The 20,308-nt window shown below is 28.5% G+C and overlaps 1 protein-coding gene across 1 annotated transcript in view; it reads right to left on the minus strand.

The window, feature by feature from the left end:
- Window positions 1-20,308, minus strand: part of LOC111623010 (brain tumor protein-like) — a 106,833-nt gene that overhangs the window by 63,922 nt on the left and 22,603 nt on the right. The window contains exons 2-3 of the mRNA XM_023365491.1: window positions 10,683-10,929; window positions 5,737-5,943 (exon numbers count right to left, since the gene is read on the minus strand). Of these exons, the coding sequence (XP_023221259.1) occupies window positions 5,737-5,943; window positions 10,683-10,913 (438 nt within the window). The 5' untranslated portion in view covers window positions 10,914-10,929. The remainder of the gene's footprint in view (window positions 1-5,736; window positions 5,944-10,682; window positions 10,930-20,308) is intronic.

Here is a 20,308-nt window from a genome sequence, read left to right on the forward strand (position 1 = left end):
AACTTAATCCATTCTGCGACTCCATTCGTTAACTGAATTGTTCGTTAACCGAAGCAATTTTTCCCATAGAAATTAATGCAAATGCAATTAATTCGTTCTAGTCTCCAAAATTTTTGTCATTTTATTTGAAATATACAGTAATTTTCTTTGATGAAAATGTAGGAAAATGTAGTATCTATCATTACAGCAACAAACATGTAAACTTTGTTTAATAATACCTTCGTTTGTTGTAGTTGGTGGAGAAAAGTGAAGATATACGAACCTTAATGATTAGAAGGGGAATCCCCTCCAAAAAAATAACGGGTAGCACTTCATCGGAAGATTNTCAGACAAAAATCTACAAATTAAAGTTTATAAAGTATCGTCACCAGGCGGCAGCTTTTACAATCTACATTTTCCAGAGCCCATTTCCTCATAGATAAAAAGATGAAACACCCCCAAGAAGGTATAGATGGAAACCATGAAGACATCCCTATGTCACCAGTTCCTTTTTAAAAATTTTTGTATTTTTAAATGGATATATTTTTTTTGTTTCTTAAAAGGACTTTTTAGTTTTTTTGGCAGCCAGTAATCTAAACAGAAAGGTCAGTCACCAAGAATAAGTGCAGTCTGGAACATGAAGTTAATAAATGGTGGTCCCTTTTGGGTGGACTTTGTCTCTGTCTTCGGATATTTATTTATATTAATATAATAAATTATATATCAATTTAGCTGCATAACAATGTTTCCAGAAAAATGTATGCAACCATATACACACACAAAAATATTGCATTTTTTTAATTTTTCTTAACCAAAAGCAAGCATAATTTTTAATTCAGGAAATATTTTATTGTAGTTATCATATCATTTTTTCATTAAATAGTTACTGATTTGGTTCCAATTCAATTGTATTTAGTATTACTTAATGTTTTTATGGATTAAAAATGTAGTAATAATTTTCTCTGTTCATAAATGTTTATGCTATATTTTAAATGTAAAATATGTGTAGCAGAGAAACAAAATTTGGGCTAAAGGCATGTTATAACAAAACTGATGTAACCAATAAGGTAATCATGACATACCATGTTTTAAAATCTGGAGAAATTTTTAAATAAAGAGTAAGAAAAATGACAAAAAGTAATTACCTAAATATTTCTGCTTAAAAAGATCATGCAACTGTAGAAAGAATTTATATTTAAAAAAAAATTATTTTTTAACTTTAGAATTAATAAATTATTTGAAAATATCTTGACATACAAAAATAAATCCTAATGCTGAGAAAGTTAATTTCACTAAAATATTAAATACTTTCTTCTTATGATAAATTCCACAATATCTTTTTATTAACTTACAAAAACCCAAATTCAAAAAAGGGATAATTCTGATCAATGAAAAACTGTCTTTTAATAATGGTAAATACAACTAACACAAACAAAATCTTCAAAAAAACTTTCTCCAATATTTAAAAAAACACAGAAACATCATAAATCAATTATAATTTGTGAAGTTACTAAATTAAGGTGTTAGAAGATTATTTTATAAATATTGATAGAATAAATAATACAGCATAATATATTATGTATATTATTGTTATTTTAGAAAAATTGTTATTTCTTCAGTTAAAAACAAAAGGGTTATGTTTCAATAAAATTTGAAAATGTATTATGCACAAAAGATAAATACAGCTATAACCTAATATTCAAACTCTCTTATATCCAATTCTTAGTACAATGAATGATGTTCTTTAGTATCCAAGGCAATACTCAGACTGAATAATCCTAGTACAGTAAAACCTTGTTATTTTGATATTGGATAATTTAAAGTTTCACGTAATTCAAAGTCAAGTCTACTCCATGGCCAAGAGAACAGAATTTGGCATATATTTTAGTTTGAATAATTTGAAGTAAGCATACAATTAAATTAAAAGCTACTCCCACAACCTGAAAAAAAATTGCATAATTTGAAATCTTCCATCATATTACATGTTTATAAGAAAAGTCTCCATGCCCAAGTGGCATTTTTGGTTTCAGTTTTACCAATTATACATTGTTGAGTGGGCATCTGTTCAAGATCATTTCGGCATTGTACAGCATCACCAATGACAATAATTTTTTTACTTTTATGGAAGAAATCTGTCATTTAATTATTCAGGACATTTTCTGCAAAACTCTATTGTTTTAATAATTCCAAAGTTGATTAAATATATTGTAAAGATTGGAACCTATATTGTGTAACTCCAGTGCCTAGCACTTTATCCACTTGGCTATCATCATCCAAAGAGATGCAAAACTTCCAGACTTATAAGCTAAACACTCAATTTTCATAGGCCTGTTTTTTGGAAATACTTGAGAAGTGGGTCCTATTATTTGGACAAAGAGCTGTGTGTGTTTATACCTACATGCTCACCAAGTTTTGTTCAAATCAGAGACCTGAACATTTGACCCTCTCCTTGTAAGTAATAACTAGTAATATTAATGCATTTGTAACAGAACAGATGAAATTATATAAGATAATGTCATAATTTTCTTCAAGAATTACAAAAAAAAATTTGATTCAAAAAAGTTCAAACCCAAATAATTCAGTCTTGTTTTTTGGTCCTTTGATTTTAGAATTAATGAGTTTTACTGTGTTATAAATATATTCAGACCACATCTGTAAAAAATTCAAGTTGTGATAGTAATATAAGGATGGAATCTGAATTTTTTTTTGTATTTTTGTTATTATTTCCTTTTGCTTTAGTTTTGATGCACTTTGTTTAGTTAGACATTAGGAAGACTTTACATCACTGACAAAAATCAAGTAAAAACTGAACTTATGTGAAACATATTTGGAATGTTTCATCATTTAGAACATATCACTGGACTGAGAGACTTAGCACAATGATTGCAGTTTTGCTTTCTGTAATTAAAGTTTGCTAATAGAAGAATCAAGTTCAAAAAATTTATAAAAAATGATGGCTCAATATATAGAAAACTGGTCATAGTTAACTTTATTATGACAGCAATTCTATAATGGTAAACTCAGCAATGCTTGAATTGATAATGATCAAGTTAATGACAAAAATTATTTTAAAAAATATGTTAAATTTATTTCATGAATATTTTCTTGAGACTACAATTAATATTAATATGCTTTGGTGACATTATATTGCTTGGTATACTTTACTGAGTTATTGGTGTATATAAATTAGGTTTTCACTAGAACACACATTTTATTAACTGTTTATACTTACAAAATTAATGAAATACAGATCCTGATAATGAAATACATTTTCATTAAATATAAACAGCATAGTTCTCACATAGAAGCTAATATCAGATATAATGAGAATTTTATATATTGTTCTTCAAAACATTGCTTTTGTTCCAGAAAGGACTGTTATAAGTAGTGATGGAATGATTAATTGGAATCAGAATCAGAAAAATCAAACATTTTTCAGGAATCAAAATCAAGCAAATCTCATCATGATTTCTGATTCTTAAAATTATTCTTCCACATTTAATAAGTAAATCCATTATTTGCTTCAGTTGAAAATTAAAGCATTTTTAAATTATGATATTAACAATTAAGTATCAGTTTATTGAAAAGATTCGTGTTGAAAAAGCAGAGTGCACCGCAACCCATACATGTGACAATGTTTGCCATGGCAAACTTCTTTATTTCGTATAGGCAGCCTGATGGAGAGAGTGCATTTGATCAATATTAACTGTCCCCATTTAAGGAGAGATGAGATGCCATGCTGGGATAGTTCTGTAGTATTTAACACAACCTGTTTTGGGAGAGAAAAGTCACCGTCATGCTTGATCAAGCATTTTCTTGCATGCATGAATGATGTAGATAATTATATGGAGAAAGGAAACTGTGTGGATAGCTGTTACTTCATAATGGAGTTACCCCAATCTTACTTTTTCAATATTAAATTTTTTAGGTTTATTTTTTAGGCTTTATGAGCTGCAATTTGAAAAAATTGTACAACTATAAATTCCCACTGCTGTCCGTCCATCTGTATTTCCTTAATCTCAAGAACAGAGTAAGATACATAAAAGATGAAACCGGATATGGAAAGCTTAAGGGCAGGAGAACTATACATGAACTTCTGATGCAAACCAGAAGTCACATTATATCAATACAAGTATTTGACCCTGAAAGAAGTTAGATAGATGACCAGCACAACTTTATTGCTAACAGGAAAATTATAATGTACACTATTAATTTAAAGTGGAGAGCATATATTAAAAATTGCAGCCTGGCACTGTGATGATGTCACAATGCCAGGCTGCAATTTTTAATCATAATCATTAGCTGTAATTTCTTTGAGGGTAGTGTTCAAGAACTAACTTTATTTGAAATAAGATTAAAAGTTCATTTTGTAGTACACAATAAAAGTATGCATATCCAAATATAAATAGAGAATTTTTGGTTTCTTTCAAAAGATTCATTCTGGATTTCCCAATCATTTTTTATTCTTAAGCTTGATGTTTATTAATTACTGAATGTACCATTCTCATAATGTAAATCATTAATTTTTCTGAATTTATATAACAAACTTAGAAAGTATTCAAAAGAATTGAAATCAAGAATTGTATAGGAATTGGGAGTTTTCAGCAGAATCAGAATCAAGAGAAATTTTGGTATTGTCCCATCACTAGTTGTAGGCCTTAATGATTTTCTACTTTTCACCAAGTAATGATTGTTACTGGTTGTAGGTAGCCTAGCATTGATATGATAAAGTATCTAATTTTTCTATCTCCATTTTCAGGTTGTTTCAGAAAGATTGTTTTGTGTAATTGCCCTAAGATGTTAAGTTAAAACTGTTGATTAATTGTTTATCCTTCAAGAGTAAATTCATAATTCTTTGTTCTTTCATATCTTTATGACGTGTGTAAAAGATGTTATACTAAATTATTATTATTTTTTTATAAAAATGAAATCTATTACATAAACACATGTGAGCTAGTTCTTTGAATACTATCATGTAAATGTACAAAAGTGACCAATGTAAATTAGAAAAATTATATTATCTTTGATAATTTTTTTATTTTACATGCCCATTCCTAAATCTTTTTGAACACAGCCTGTATTTATAATAATAAAATATTAAAATCATAAATTGTATGTTGATTTACTAATTTAAAGCCATTTTCTCATTAAATATTAACTTAGGATATAATTTAATAAACTTCAATTAAAAGAAAAGATTTATAAATTACAGACACTTTGAAAGTATTTTAAATTGAATGTTTAATATTAGATGCACATTACATATTTATTTTATCATGAATCCTACAAAACTTCAAAATTAGTGAAATATGCAATATGTATTTACATATGTTACTTTGTATGTATTTTTGGAGTGATAAATAATCCTGCATATCAATATTTCAAGTAAAACGAACCTGCTGGGATTGTCCCAACTCTAAAAATAACAACTTTCACAACTATTACTACAGAAAAACTCAGTTTAGTTATTTAAAAAAAATTAAACCAAGAAAATATTTTTCAGAAAACTTTTTCAAACTTAATGCTGTTATACAATTGTAATAAAAAAAAATATTTATAAAATAAATGTTATAAAATAGTAACCATACTTTTATATTTTATCCAAAAACAAGTCTATATAGTTAATAATTATAATAAGATTTAATTTTAAAGAAATGGAACATCCACATATCATCTGCTTCAAAGGGTTAAGATCTTTAAAACTTTAAAATAAAATATAATACAAAGTAAAACTGTATTATTAATAATGGCTATTACCTTGTGATTTTCAAAACAGCGCATGTACTGATGAGCTGTAACACAATTTGAACACAGAAATGTTGCACAATCTGTGCAACGAGCAACTGCTTTTTCTTTAGCTTTACAACTTGTGCAAACAATCTGCATATTTTCAATAGCAGTTATATCCAGTTGATTACATAATACATAATCAAGATGTAGACCCGAAACTCCTTTATTTGAAATCTGTAATTTATACGAAAACATTAGGCATTAAACATATCAAAATTAAAAAAATCGAACTTTAAATCTATATGCATTCAATATACACTAAATTTTAAATCATGTCAAAATTATTTTTTTTCACATTTAATAAAAGAAAAAATAATTCAGAATATAACTTTTACTGAATCATTAAGTCAAATTTTAAATGTACATAAAACACTAAAACTGATAATTTAAGTAGTTTTTCATATTAATATTTATGATAAAGTCTATAGTTGAATACAATTCAACAGTATCACCACAGATATTTAAATGAAAACAACGCATAGATTACCAATTTGTGTGTTTTTCATACACTTCTAAAAAGCTGCCTAATAATTCACAAGAACAAACATTTATGAAAATCCCAAAACTTAAAAAACTAGAAATACAATAAGAAAGAAAACAGCATGTGATAAAATCAAGGCAAGAACTAATTATTATTCAACTATCTCTAGGAATAGTGAAATTATATAGATAATTGTTACAGGTAGAACTTGTATGTAACATAAGTATAGCAAGTCTTCACTTAATGGTGTCATCAATAAGTTCTTGGAAATTAAGACATTAAGCAAAATGACATATAATGAAGCCAATTTTACCACAAACCAAATGATATAAACAAGATATAATTAAACTAATATTATTTTAATTGGATCATGTTTGCAACTTCTAGAATTTATTTCCCACCCAGGTTATACTTTACAGTCAAAACCCAGTGTCACAGCAAATTTAACATCTGCTCAGAAAAACCAAGATTGCCTAAAGCTAATTAGCAAAGCTTAAGTTTCCAATTCTAAGCTTTGTCCAGTTTATAATAAGCAATTTTAAGTTCAGCTTTAATATATTGGGCAATTTACATATTGTCTTAATCTTCATGGATAAACCGTAGTTAATCTGAAAGATTTTTGGCAGAGTACAAAAAAATGTAATCAATTCATACTGACAGAAGTTTCTAGATTCCATTATATTTTTATCCATCATTGTCAAATATTTTACTGAAATATTTGATATTATATCTCAGACACTCTATTACTTGACCATAATGATTAACTTTTATGTTAGTGCTTATATTTGAATTTGACAAAACTAGCACAAAGAAAGAAATCATTGATGATCTTTATGTCCAAAATCAAAATTATATAAATATTGATAATATAAATCAATAAGTTTAGAAAAACAAACAAAACACAGATCCAAGTAGGCTGAAACTTCAATTGAATGTAACTGTAATAAAAGATGTGTTAGAAAGATTTGATTGTGTAAGAAAACTAAAGTGCTATGTAACTCCAGATGTCATAATTCTGAATCCTACAATAATAAATAAAATAAACTTACTTTTCAATGTTAATGACTTATTAAGTAACAACATTTGTGTAGTAGTTTAAATCTGTAATAATTTTTAAAAATATTACATTTTTAAAACTTTTGTACAAAATTTTAAGTTGCTGTATTGGTAATTTTTATATGTAAAAATTAAAAATATTTTAAGGTAAAATGTTGTGTAAGATATTTATTAATACTAATTTCAATGGAACAGGTATATCTCAAAAGACAGATTTCTTTTATTTGTTTATGCTAGAGTTATGCATTTTGAGTCATTCATGTAACTACTCATACCATTACAGTGGTGTCCTCAACTTATACATTGTATAACTTTAAGCTTAGTTTTAAGTTGACTGTTACCTTGTATAATTCTATTATGGCATTATCTTTAACTAACACCAACTGATGAGGGACTGTTTTCTGTTAGGAAATAGTCCGAAATGCATTTTGGGTTTTCGTTTTCATACTTATGTAGTAACCTTTTGTGTTTATTACTTTTTTTTTCACTTTGATCTCTGAGCGTTTGTGCCCATCATTTGGTCTGATAAGCCCTCACTATTATCTGCCTCACAGTTGTGGATAATTTAATTTAATTGATATTATTATATCAAGGGCTAGAAGCAACTTTTGTAATAATTTAGTAACATAAATCTGTTTGTCTTCTGAGTTATGTCTGTCCCATTGAAATTGGTATTGATAAGGATCCTACAATTAGGATTCAAACTTCTGAGGAGTCTATACTGAGATTATTCAATTTAGATAGATTGATGGGTATTAAAAACCACTAACTGTAACAAGAATTCAGATACAGGAAATTAGATAAAGGAATACGGCTGTATTTATTTAAAAAATGAAGCATTTAGTTTATTATTCTTATAATAAATATTCTAGTTTATAATTGAGTTCTCTGAAAGATCAGTGTCCCAACTCTGATTTTACAGGAGACAGATTTTTTAAATAATATTCTTTAATAAGTAATTATTAATTATTTTATATCAACTTGATACCCACAGTGATTTGTGGAACCACTTATATGTTGTTATACAAAATTTCATCATCTTCTGTGATCAAGTTGATGCGATATTCATTTTTGAGAAGCTGATTTGAGATGATGTTCTAATGATCAAATAAATAAGACATTTTTATACATTTTATTTCAAAATATCACTCAAATAACAATGAAGACAATATAAAATGGTAATGGATGCTCTTAACACATTACTTACCATAATCAGAGTCATCTTTATCCCATTAATAAAGATGGGATAAAGTATCACCACAGATATTTAAATGAAATTTAGCCAGACCCCACCAAACTTTCAATAAATACTGTCGCAGTTTCATCAATAATTGAGTTTCCTTTGCTTTGTAAGTAGAGGCTCTTCAAGCATTTTCATGTGGATGCTGTTGGTGGTCAGCCATGTCCTTTTAGCAAAGTAAATGTTTGCATTATTCTTCCACCCATATGAATCAGCCACTTCATACTTGTCTGGCAAAAAAGTAAATTTGGCATTTCTTCCATTCATAATGGTTTTTCCTTTTTTCTTGAATTTCATCATTTCCTTCAGAAGCATGCAACTCATCTGGTTTGGTGTGTCATGTTTTGCTTCCCTATCAATATGCACCATCATGCAGTCAAACACTGCAAGATGGTGCACATTTCAACAATATCCCAAGTCTGAGAATTTAGATGTTGCAGAACTTTAGGGGAAAGTGAACATCATTTACAGCAATGTTAAGTCTTATCTGGGACATCGTGCTTCCTCGAGATGCATGCAGACATGCAATTTACAACCAGTGAAAACAGGAAATCACAATTTCATTGGCTTGGGATATTTTTCTACTGGCTATCTCAATTATTATGTTAAAATAGCATTGAGGTCAATGTTGTGTGTACTGAATTTTATTCAATTTTACTTTTATATAGCTATAACAAACAGCCTTAAAACCAATCTTTTTATTAAAATAGCAAAAAATGCTTTTATAGTTTAGAATAAAAATAGACTCCTGATGATTGTAATGTTTTTTAAGATATATTGCATGATGGATTGCAATATATAAAAACTTGGTATTTAACTAATGAAAATTAAATTAATGTTAAGATAAAAAGATATAAAAACAATATGAGAACAAAATATACTGTAGTTTGCAAAAATAAAAACAATATTCAAAATAACATTTAATAAATACCTATTTCAAATTAAAGCAATTGAAATGTCTACAGACTCTTTTTTTATTATAGGGTTTATTAACATTCTACAATTAGAAGCACTGTTAAATACCCATGCAGTAAAAATATAGTATAAACTAAAACCAGAAGATTGGCAATTCAATTAACTCAAGCTTTATTGAACAATTTTTGGAGTATTTTTTATTTTTGAATTTAAATCATTAACAATTCACTTTATTTCTTTACTATAAGCAGTATGTTGCTGTCCCCAAAAAATGACAAAATAGTATCCAATTTTCTGTATATTCAAAAATAATTTTGAAATGTTGGCAACAATAACAGTTTATAACAGAAAAAAGTAAAATAAATAATTACATTTAAAACTATGAATACTTTTTTTTTAACTATATAAACAACCCAAAGACCAATATTTTAGTAATATGCCAAACAACTGCTGGATTAAATTGGACTGCTTTACCACTATTATTTTTAATAGAATTCTAAATAACATGGTACTAGAGGTAGGTGTTAGACACCATATCTTATTAAATTTAATAATTTTAATTAAATTAATATTTAAATAATTTAGAATATTCTGGAAGATAAGAATCAGCCTGGGGCAGAACTGGAACCTGCAACTCCCGTTTACCATGTGGATGCGCAGCCAGTTACACTACCCAGACCTTCGTTCTGATCTTCCCTTCCAGACACATTTAATTTTGATATAACCACTCTCAATTATTTATGCTGACTGGGGATGCCTTCAGTACCCATGTCCAATAATCACCTAATCAGGCTGGCTGAGTGCCATAGCAGGTGATTATGTATTGGATGTAGGCACTGAAGGCATCCCCAGTTGGTGCTGTAAGTAACTGAAGATGGTTATATGAAAATTAAATGTCTGGAAGGAAAGATCAGAACAAAGGTCTGGGTAGTGTAACTGGCTGCGCATCCACATGGTAAACGGGAGTTGCAGGTTCCAGTTCTGCCCCAGGCTGATTCTTATCTTCCAGAATATTCTAAATTATTTAAATATTAATTTAATTAAAATTATTAAATTTAATAAGATATGGTGTCTAACACCTACCTCTAGTACCATGTTATTTAGAATTCTATTAAAAATAATAGTGGTAAAGTAGCTTGATTTAATCCAGCAGTCATTTAGCATACTTCTTTTAATTCATACATTATTTCAATAAACATAATAAATTTTAATTATATAAACCTTTGTTTCTTGACCACAATCAGGGCAAATCAAGGCACCAGTAACAGAAATTAATTCATCTTCTAACTTTTCATCTGTAGTTCCTTGCAAGAGCTTCTCCAAACAAGATTCACAGTAAACATGGAGGCATGAAAGAATACGAGGTTGTTCATATTGATGACTGCACAAATTGCATACATGTTCTGTTTCCAGAGTAGGAGAAGTTAAAGGTGATATATCTTTAGAGGCCATATTAGACCAAATATTCCTATTAAGAAATTAAAAAGATTAAATTAAATGATTATTGATTCTTTCATTAATTTCTATGTATCTTAACCTTATATCACCACTTAAAAAATTATACTAGACACTACTGATAGGAATGCATAAAATAAAAAAATAAAATAAAAAAATGCATAAAATAAAATAAAGAATAAAAATTAATTAGACTATTTTACATAGTCTAATTAATAAAATTGAATTTTACTCATTTAATATGATGAAAAAACTTTTATAGTTATTTTACTCATGCTATTTTCTTCTTTAACAAATCTAAATATTGCTTTTCCTGTAATATTGTCCACTAGGTGATTTTTTTCATTTTCAGTGGATAATTCTTGGAGTAAAAAAAATATTGATGTTATAAGGAAAACAATACAATTCAAAAAGAGACAAAACAAATACAACTACTAATATAAAATGAGTTAATATATTTGTCATGATATTCTGATTTGTCATTGTACAAGTGAGTGCCAAATGCATGTTGACCTAAAAGGTCCATTGTGCACTCTATGAAATTTCTTCAGAAGTCTGATTTCTTTAAAAGAAGACAGCAACCTTCTGAAGAAAAGCTGAGCAACTTCACCAGGAATCAACAAATTGGAACCCAAATCTACCTGAGCAGAGACTACACACATACAAATGAGATTAAGATCAGTTTCTTCAGCAAATCCACAAAAGTGAAAAAAGGCTGAAGAAGAAAGTTTCAGTTGTTACATATGTTTATAAAAGTGACCAAAGCCAGTCACATCACTAACTAGATAATGATTCCTATCAAATGACAGGAAATCTTTACTTTTTTGTCCAGAGAGCAGGCTATACCAAAAGTCTTGCTCTAGTGACAAATACAGTATATAAAAAATAATTTGAAAGAAATACTTAAATGACCTTAATTAACTTCTTAACTTTTGATACTTTCCAGTATCATTAACATTGAACATCGATAACAGTATCAGATCTTTTCTTTCAGAAATTCTAAATTATATTTATCTTGTGATGCAGCCTAACCACCAACCTCTAATCAAATTACTTTTCATCTAACTATTAAATTAATTAACCCAATAATACAGCAAATCATTTGAGATTATTCAATAATATTGAATACAACTAATACACTGGTATTTAGATCAACCAATGTAGTTTACTTCATAATAAAAGTTAAATGGATGATTATTACAATAAGTCATCACATAAAACCTTTTGAAACTCCAGTAATACGTGTTTACAAAACAGCAAATGTTTTCAACCCTATCAGGGTTTTCCTCAGGCTACACTTAGGCCAGGAACACACGTGCGTAAAATTCGGCGTAAAATCTAGCATAAAACAGAAAACGTAAAAATTTTTCTGAAATTTTGGCTGAAACAAAACTGAAAATAGAGTAGAGCATGTCTCTACTTTTTACGCCGAAAAATTTTTACGCCAAAATTCCTCCAATAAAGAGAAGTCTTTCCTGTGATAGACACGTGGTTTTTATTCTAACAATGGCGGCAATGAGGGTTAACCCTACAATTGTGATGGTCTCGAAAAAACGAAAAATAAATGAAATAGAGGAGTTTATTGAATCCGTTCGACCAAATCAGTGTCATGTATAAAGACACTGTATTTAAACAACGTTTATGGATGGCTACAGGTGTTAAATTTCAAATAACAGGTAAGTCTAGTAGAATCGATATATAGGCCTAGTATTTATATCACACGTTCTTTATTTGAATTTGGAATACGAGTCTATTAATTTAAATTTTCTATATTATAGCAGAGGAAGTGTAGAAAAAATGGAAGGTACAAAGGGATAGATAGCCTATATGAGAGGAAAAAATTAATAAAATTAGTACTGTTGGTGGCAGTGGTGTTTTCTATTCGGACAGAATTTTTACGTATGTGTGTTCTGGCATAAAAGCGTAAAACAGAAACTGAACTGAAAGCTGATTTCTGATTCAGTTTTCTGCCACACAATTTTACGCATGTGTGTTCCTGGCCTTATGAAAAATTCAAATATGTGCGAAATGGAACAAGAAACCGAACGAATGTGATTCAAACTTTAGAACAGCAATGTTAAAATTAAAAATAGAACATTACACTCGTGCTGAAATGACAGTTAAGCACGTGTAAAATCAAGCTTGTGAAATGTTGAATGCTGGTGAAATATATACAAATCAAAGCCAGTTATGAGGGTGTGTTCCCTCATAACAAAATTTCCATGCGTGAGAGATGCTGACTGCATCCTTAGAGTTGATGCACATGTTATGTAATCACGCTTTATACTGCCACCACCTAATTATCACTGCCCTTTCAACTATTGCCACTAAACTGGGAATCACAGCTGATCTACATAATGTCCGTCTGATCAGGCTATCACACTGTACTGATCAGTTCAGAAATATGGAGACCCTCGAAATATATAAAGCGGGATTATATATATAATAAAAATATTTAATTTTATTACATCTTTAGTAATTTGGCACAATTAATTAATCTGGCAACTTTGGGTAATAATTTAGATTTTTATTTCAAACTTTTGATATTTATATGTGTGTTTAATACAGCTAATTAAAAACAACCATCAAATATTAAACTATTGTAATTAAGCTGGTGCATAACACTACTGCATTATACAAAACATCATAAATTTTACATTCAAAAAGGCTATTTTCTTCAAAGCAAAATAAAATGGCATAACCCTTTTAAAATTTCTCCCAGTTTATAAATTATAACAGAGGAAATGAATTATCTGAAGAAACATTGTATTCTTATTTAAAAATAACCTGTGAAAAATTAGATTTTCACATGTTATTTTTAGAATGTCTCAACAAAGATTTTTCTTTTGTATTTTACTTTTAGAGATCTAAGGAATAACAGTTTTTCAAAAGAGAAAACTGTAAATATAAAACAAAATTTTGGACTTAATCCAGATAATATTAGATTAAAATTTCCAAATTTTATACAAAATCTAAATCAAATATCTGTTATTCATATTAATCCTTCATACTAATATTATATTAAGAATGTATATTTTTTTCACAATACTGCTTGCCTCACACCAAATATTAGGTAAGAGGAGGGAAAACTCACTGAGTGCCATATTAACTTTTTTAATTACAATAAAACTATTAATGCTGTACTCAGTGAGTTTTCTCTGTTTTTATCTGTAGATTTTTCTATTTAATAAATGCATTTGATAAAATGTTGATTGTTGATTTTAATATAATTAGCTAGCAAACATACAAAATAAAAAAATGTTAACTGTATAAACACAACAAAAAAAAAAAAACATTTGAGAGATCAAATAAAATGTATTTCTAAAAACAAGTCACAGTTTTTACACACACTAGAGTAAAATAAATTTATTGTCTCAGCATTCACATAAGACTGATGCTATTTCTCCTGTCAAGCATAAACAAAGGACAACAGATTTATGATCTCATTATTTCAACTGTTATAATTAACACTAGAAGTAACATTTTTTAAATTATATTATTTGTATATAACATTTTGGTTGTTGCTTAATTATTTTTATCAAAAAATGTTTACAAATCTTATTAATATATTTTTATATTATTCAATATATAATAAAAATAATTACAAGAACTCCACAATCTTTTTTGCATGTATTTGTGTGTATAATTTTAAAAATATAAAATATAAAGTTAAACAGTTACTAGTTTGTGGGAATTTGCTTCCTAAGTCAATTAGCTAAATTTAAAATAATGTATATATATTTTAAACTTTTTAATATGAAGTTTCAATTTCTTTTATTCATAGGCCTATGATTTTAAATAATATTCTATATGTATATTTTTCATCCAATTAATAAGACACTACTTCAAACTAGTTCATGGCATCAAAAATTTGTTATTTGATAAAACATTGTTTTCAAACAATTTAGTTTTCATTGTCAGATTAGACCTTAAAAAATGACATTGCCTATTCAAACAAAATATGTAACTACCATTAAATAAGATACCAATGCAATGGTATTTGCATTGATATCTTATTTAAAATATAAAATACTAGTCAACAAAGAATATTTAACCTCCTTTCAATAAATAATAATTTATACCTTTACCAATACTTTATACAGGATATTTCACATAGTGTTATAAATTAAGAACTTGGAAAATATTAAGGATGCACCGATTAATCGGTAAGTAATCGTTAATTGGCCGTATCGGCCACTTAGCCGATTAATCGGTATCGGCTATTTCCCCGATTAATCGGTTTCGATAATCGGCCAATTATACATTTTGGTATTTTTGTTAGAATGTTACGTACAATGCTAGTAATAAAACCTAATAAATTTCTGTTATATACTTATTATTTATTACATGACAAACTGAATATTAGAAAAATTTTACAATTCAAATTATTCCTTTCATCGATAAATATTATAAGTATAATATAACGTATAATACTGTATAAAGTTTAAACTTTAAATAAAAAAGAGAGTATTAAATATGTTAAGAAGAGAAATTAAATTTTTAGTTGTTTTATAAGTTTAAACTTTAAACATATAAAACAAATAAAAATTTAATATTCAAACTGTAAAACCCTTAAATTGTAATGCAAAAACATTTCACCATTTTCAGGGCATAACCTATTTTTTGCCGGCTCATAAATGTTACCTCCAGTGTTGAAAATTGTTTCACTTTCAATGGAAGATGCTGGGGCGCTTAAATATTTCATAGCTATTTTGCTCAAATTAGGAAAAAGTCCTTTTAAACTTTTCCACCACAAAAATAGGTCACTATGTCTTTGTTTAAAGCTGTGGTTCTTAACCTGTAGTCCGTGGACCACTGGTGGTCCCTGAAAGCACCCGAAGTGGTCCGCAAAGTTATCCCAAAATTATTAAATAAATGACGATGAGTTGATGACAAGGCGTAGTTACTTCAAGGTACCCCAGCCCAGTCCGCTATCGGACTGGGCTGGGGTATGGTGCATGGTCAGAAAATATGAATTTGGAAGGCACTAGCAATAAATTTGCATTTGAAGATAAAATCAGTGCGTTTATCGCTAAAATCGACCTATGGATCAGCAAAGTCGAAAGAGAGAATTTTTCTGCGTTTGATACATTGAACCCAATTATTGATTGATAGTGTGCTGAGATTAAAGGACAAATACAAAAGAATATTACATTTCATTTGCAAAGTTTGAAAAATGAATTCAATTGGTATTTTTCTGACTGCAAGGACAAAGTTATTCGGAAACTGATTTACAATCCTTTCATAGTCAACATTTCTGAGGTGCCCGATGAAATACAAGAAGAGTTAATTGAAATGCAACATGATAGTAACAGCAAGAATATATTCGAGACAGGAATTAATCTTAAAGATTTTTGGAGCCAAAGAGCTATTGCTTTTTCTAAAATTCGAGAAATTGCTTTACAGTACCTAACTTTATTTTTAATTACATATTTATGCGAGCAAGGATTCTCAGTGCTTTTGATAATTAAAAATAAACATCGAAATCAGTTGGATGCCAGTGCTGACATGCATTTGCTTTGAGTAGCACTGAACCAAAAATTCAGCAGTTGGTAAACAGTATGCAGTCACAAAAATTGCACTAAAATAATAATTAATGTAACACTTTCGCAAATAATATAATACTCTTGGTTCCAAATAATTTTCTACGTGTTTAATTTATAGAACAACCTTATAAGAACCTATATTACTGCCAAACAGCTCGTGGTCCATGGCAAGACAAAAATTTTGATAAATGGTCTTTCATCACTAAAAGGTTAAGAACCACTGGTTTAAAGGGTAAATATAAATATGTTTCTAATTCTTGATCGAAACGTTTGTTCGTCTCTTTCATTTTTTTCTTTCTTTTTAAAAACATGCTATTCTTCATTTTTTTGTTTACCAGAAGCTAATTCATCAAATAAATCAGAAAAACTTAGAGATTCACCTCCATCTTGATCACCCCCAGAAGTAGAAGCTTCAGAATTTAATTCTTATTGAGATTTTTAATTATCAACATCTTCTAAGCTATCAATTGCTCATATTTTTATTTCCTTTACCATATCCTCTTTTTGAAATTTCATTTTGAATCTAATAAAAGTGACAAGCATAAAGACTTGTTTTCTATATATGTTGTAAATCTTTTTTTTATTGAATTTTCTAGTTCTTCTGTTATGGTATTAATGCCACTAAAGGAACTACTGATCTTTGCTTTTGATAAGAATAATTTCAGTCTCTATTGTGGAAATCATTGAAGATGAAGTGGCTTCTTGTTTGCTGGCTTCCCACAGTAATTTCTTTGAATGGTTTTACAAGTAGAACAACTTTTTCAACGAGAGACCACTGATATGGGCTCAACGTAGGAATTTTATTATCTATAGCATATCTGACAAAGGCCTTTTGCTGTTCCAACATGTAGTATGTAGAATTCCAGCGAGTAGGAACATCTTGAATTAATTTGTGTTTCTGCAAACCTAACTTTTCTTGCAAATCTTCAAATTTGATAACAGCTACAGCAGAATGATTAACATGTGTGACAATATTTCTATTAACTGTGATTATAGTTTTCACATCTTGTTCAGAAAATATGCATTCGTTTAGTGTCAGCTGCAGCGTATATATAAAGCATGATAATGCTTCTAAGTTGCAATTCCTAATTCCAGCTACCAGATTTGCTGCAGAATCTCTTAGTACTAAGAATATCTTATCACTTGTCAACTTATACTGTTCAAGAACAATTTTTAACTGTTCGCTGATTCGTGTAGCTGTGTGGGAACCTTCAAAGGAAACAATTTGCAAAACAGCTTGTTCCTGCTGAAAATCATCATTCAACCAGTGGGCTGTTACACTTAAAAAAGGAGAATTGTTTGTAGTTGCTGTCCAAATATCAGCAGTTAAAGAAATATATTTTGTTTCTGTTAAACACAGAAACACTTCAGCGTTTTAAACAATGTCGAAGTTTCCATGCGTCAACAATTAAGTGTTGAGATTTATTTTAGAAACAAAGAAAGAAATTGTTAATTTTGCGAGGATATTCGATCGTCTCTTGTTTACCTGAGCTGAGAGAGATGGAAATACCAGGTGGAGAAAAATGGGTTTTTTCCACATTATTATTAACTGTATAATTAACTCCAGGATCTCACACTATTAATGCAATAAATTATTAACACTAATCGGCCGATTAATCAGTATCGGCCGATAATGCATGGCCGATTAATCGGTAATCGGTCATTTCGCTTATCGGTGCATCCTTAGAAAATATGCTTCTAATAAAAAAGTTAATAAAAATAGAAATTTAATATTTCCAAAGGGTCTTTTTTTTAATGCTATAAAAATAAAGCCTAACCCATCCCCTCTTCAAGATAGGGTGGAAGACAACTTTAAATTTCAAATGGAACCCCAAATATTTTTATATTTTTGGATCTTCTACTGAAAAATTATAAATGTTTATCCAGAAGTTATTTCAAAAGTTAGTTACAAGTAAGGGCTGGATTTATATGAACATGCATGTTTTTTACCATAAACACTATGATGTTGAAACATTGATATAAACATGATTTATGTCAAAATAAATCAAATTAAGGTTGTACAATATTGCATATAAAATATGCATCTAAAATTTTTACTACACATTTTGCAGATTTGATCATTTTCAGGAGTAAATAATGCTTTATGAACTTTATAGTTTGTTTGCATGATTATAAGTGCTATTTTTTTCAAATGATCTATAATCCATTCTACTATCTATGAAGAGAATCTTTTTTTTGCTTGTATCGTTTATGTAAGAAAATTACTTTGCTAAGCACTTACAGATGAACATGCACAATTGAAATGCTTTAAATTTGAACTGTCTAACTCTCATTCTTTTAAAGCTCTACAAACAAACATATCTTGCATTGCCAAGGAAATCTCTCATTTTTCAAATTTTCAAAATCCTTTGAATTAATTTAATTAAAATTATTATAAATATTATACTTATTAATTTATCAATACTAAATTTAAATCTAATATAAAGAAAATAATTTCTTGAATAAAGTATTCAAGAAATTCTTCTTATAAACTTATGTGTATAGAGTATATATAAAAAATATTGTTACATCAAGTTCAATTCAACCAAAAACATGGGAAAATCAGCATAAACTAATGTTGAATTTTTCTTCCAGCTAGGTAAGTACAGGAGACATTTGGATCATAGACATTTAAAACAGATAAAAAAATTCTTTATTGTAATGTAATGCCACAAAAAAAATTGTTTTCTGCTAATGAAAACTGGTTTCAAGTGTTGAAATGTCCTTATATCAGTATAGTGTAAAGCATCAAAACAGTACAAAACAACAACTGATCACAGGTTAAGTTCTACTTGCACTGAACACTAACTTCATTAGAATTCATGATTATCAATTGGGAACAAAGCATTATCATCAACTTCAACACTAAATCTATAACTAAACTAGTTAATAGAGAGGTTGCTGCCAAAGTTTTTAGCCCAAAACATGAATGTCAGACGTCAAGCACTGACAATTCTAGAAGGTTGATAATGGCATTTGCTACATCTAACATGGCGAGTAGAAGTTTGGCTTAAACTTTATTAAAATAATGATTATTTAAGCATTTATAAATAATATTGTAAAGAAACAGACTGTTTTAATCCAGATATTATTTAATTATTCAATTTTTTTGCAAGTGATGTGAAGTGTCTATAGAATTTACATATATTTCTGTTCATAATAGCTTATAATAATTCTGTAGGAGTAGGTTTGTTTTTTCACAGCATCTACCATCAACAGCGTAATACGTTTGTAAATTTTCTAAAAATAATTTCCCAAACTGCTTTTGGATTTACATAAACCATTACTTCCCTCAACAAAAATATGAGGTAGTCCTGTCATCCTATCATATCGTAGGAGACATGACGCTAATTAAAAATAATTATTTAGTGTTACTAAACACCCTACAAATACTTTAAAATAGTTTAATTTGTTTATTTACCTTTGCTGGTAACATTTGTCATTGTTAAACGTTTTTGCCATTTTTCAATAATATCACGAGTCAGTGCATGACGTGAACATGTGGCGCAACGTGTTTTACTTGGAGCTCAAATGTCAAATGTGTACTTCTGCTTGCCGTACAAGTTTAATACAGTACAGCGTCATTTATCCGAATCAATTGGGGACTGGGGTTGTTCGGATAACTGATTATCTATGAAAAAATATATTAACCTATTTATGTTGAAATTTTTCTCCGTTGTGTGTTGCTTTATGTCAAATTTTCATTCATGTTAAGCCTATATATTGAAAAATATAAAAATTTTTCAAAATTTTGTTGATGTTAAGCCTAATGTATTGAAAAATATAAAAACAAAAAAAAAGTTATATTTCAGAAGTTAATCTAGTATCAAAAATGTTCTGATTCAG

Source organism: Centruroides sculpturatus, unplaced genomic scaffold, assembly GCF_000671375.1.
Source record: "Centruroides sculpturatus isolate CEXI.00-Female unplaced genomic scaffold, Cexi_2.0 scaffold343, whole genome shotgun sequence".
NCBI classification, from domain to species: domain Eukaryota; kingdom Metazoa; phylum Arthropoda; class Arachnida; order Scorpiones; family Buthidae; genus Centruroides; species Centruroides sculpturatus.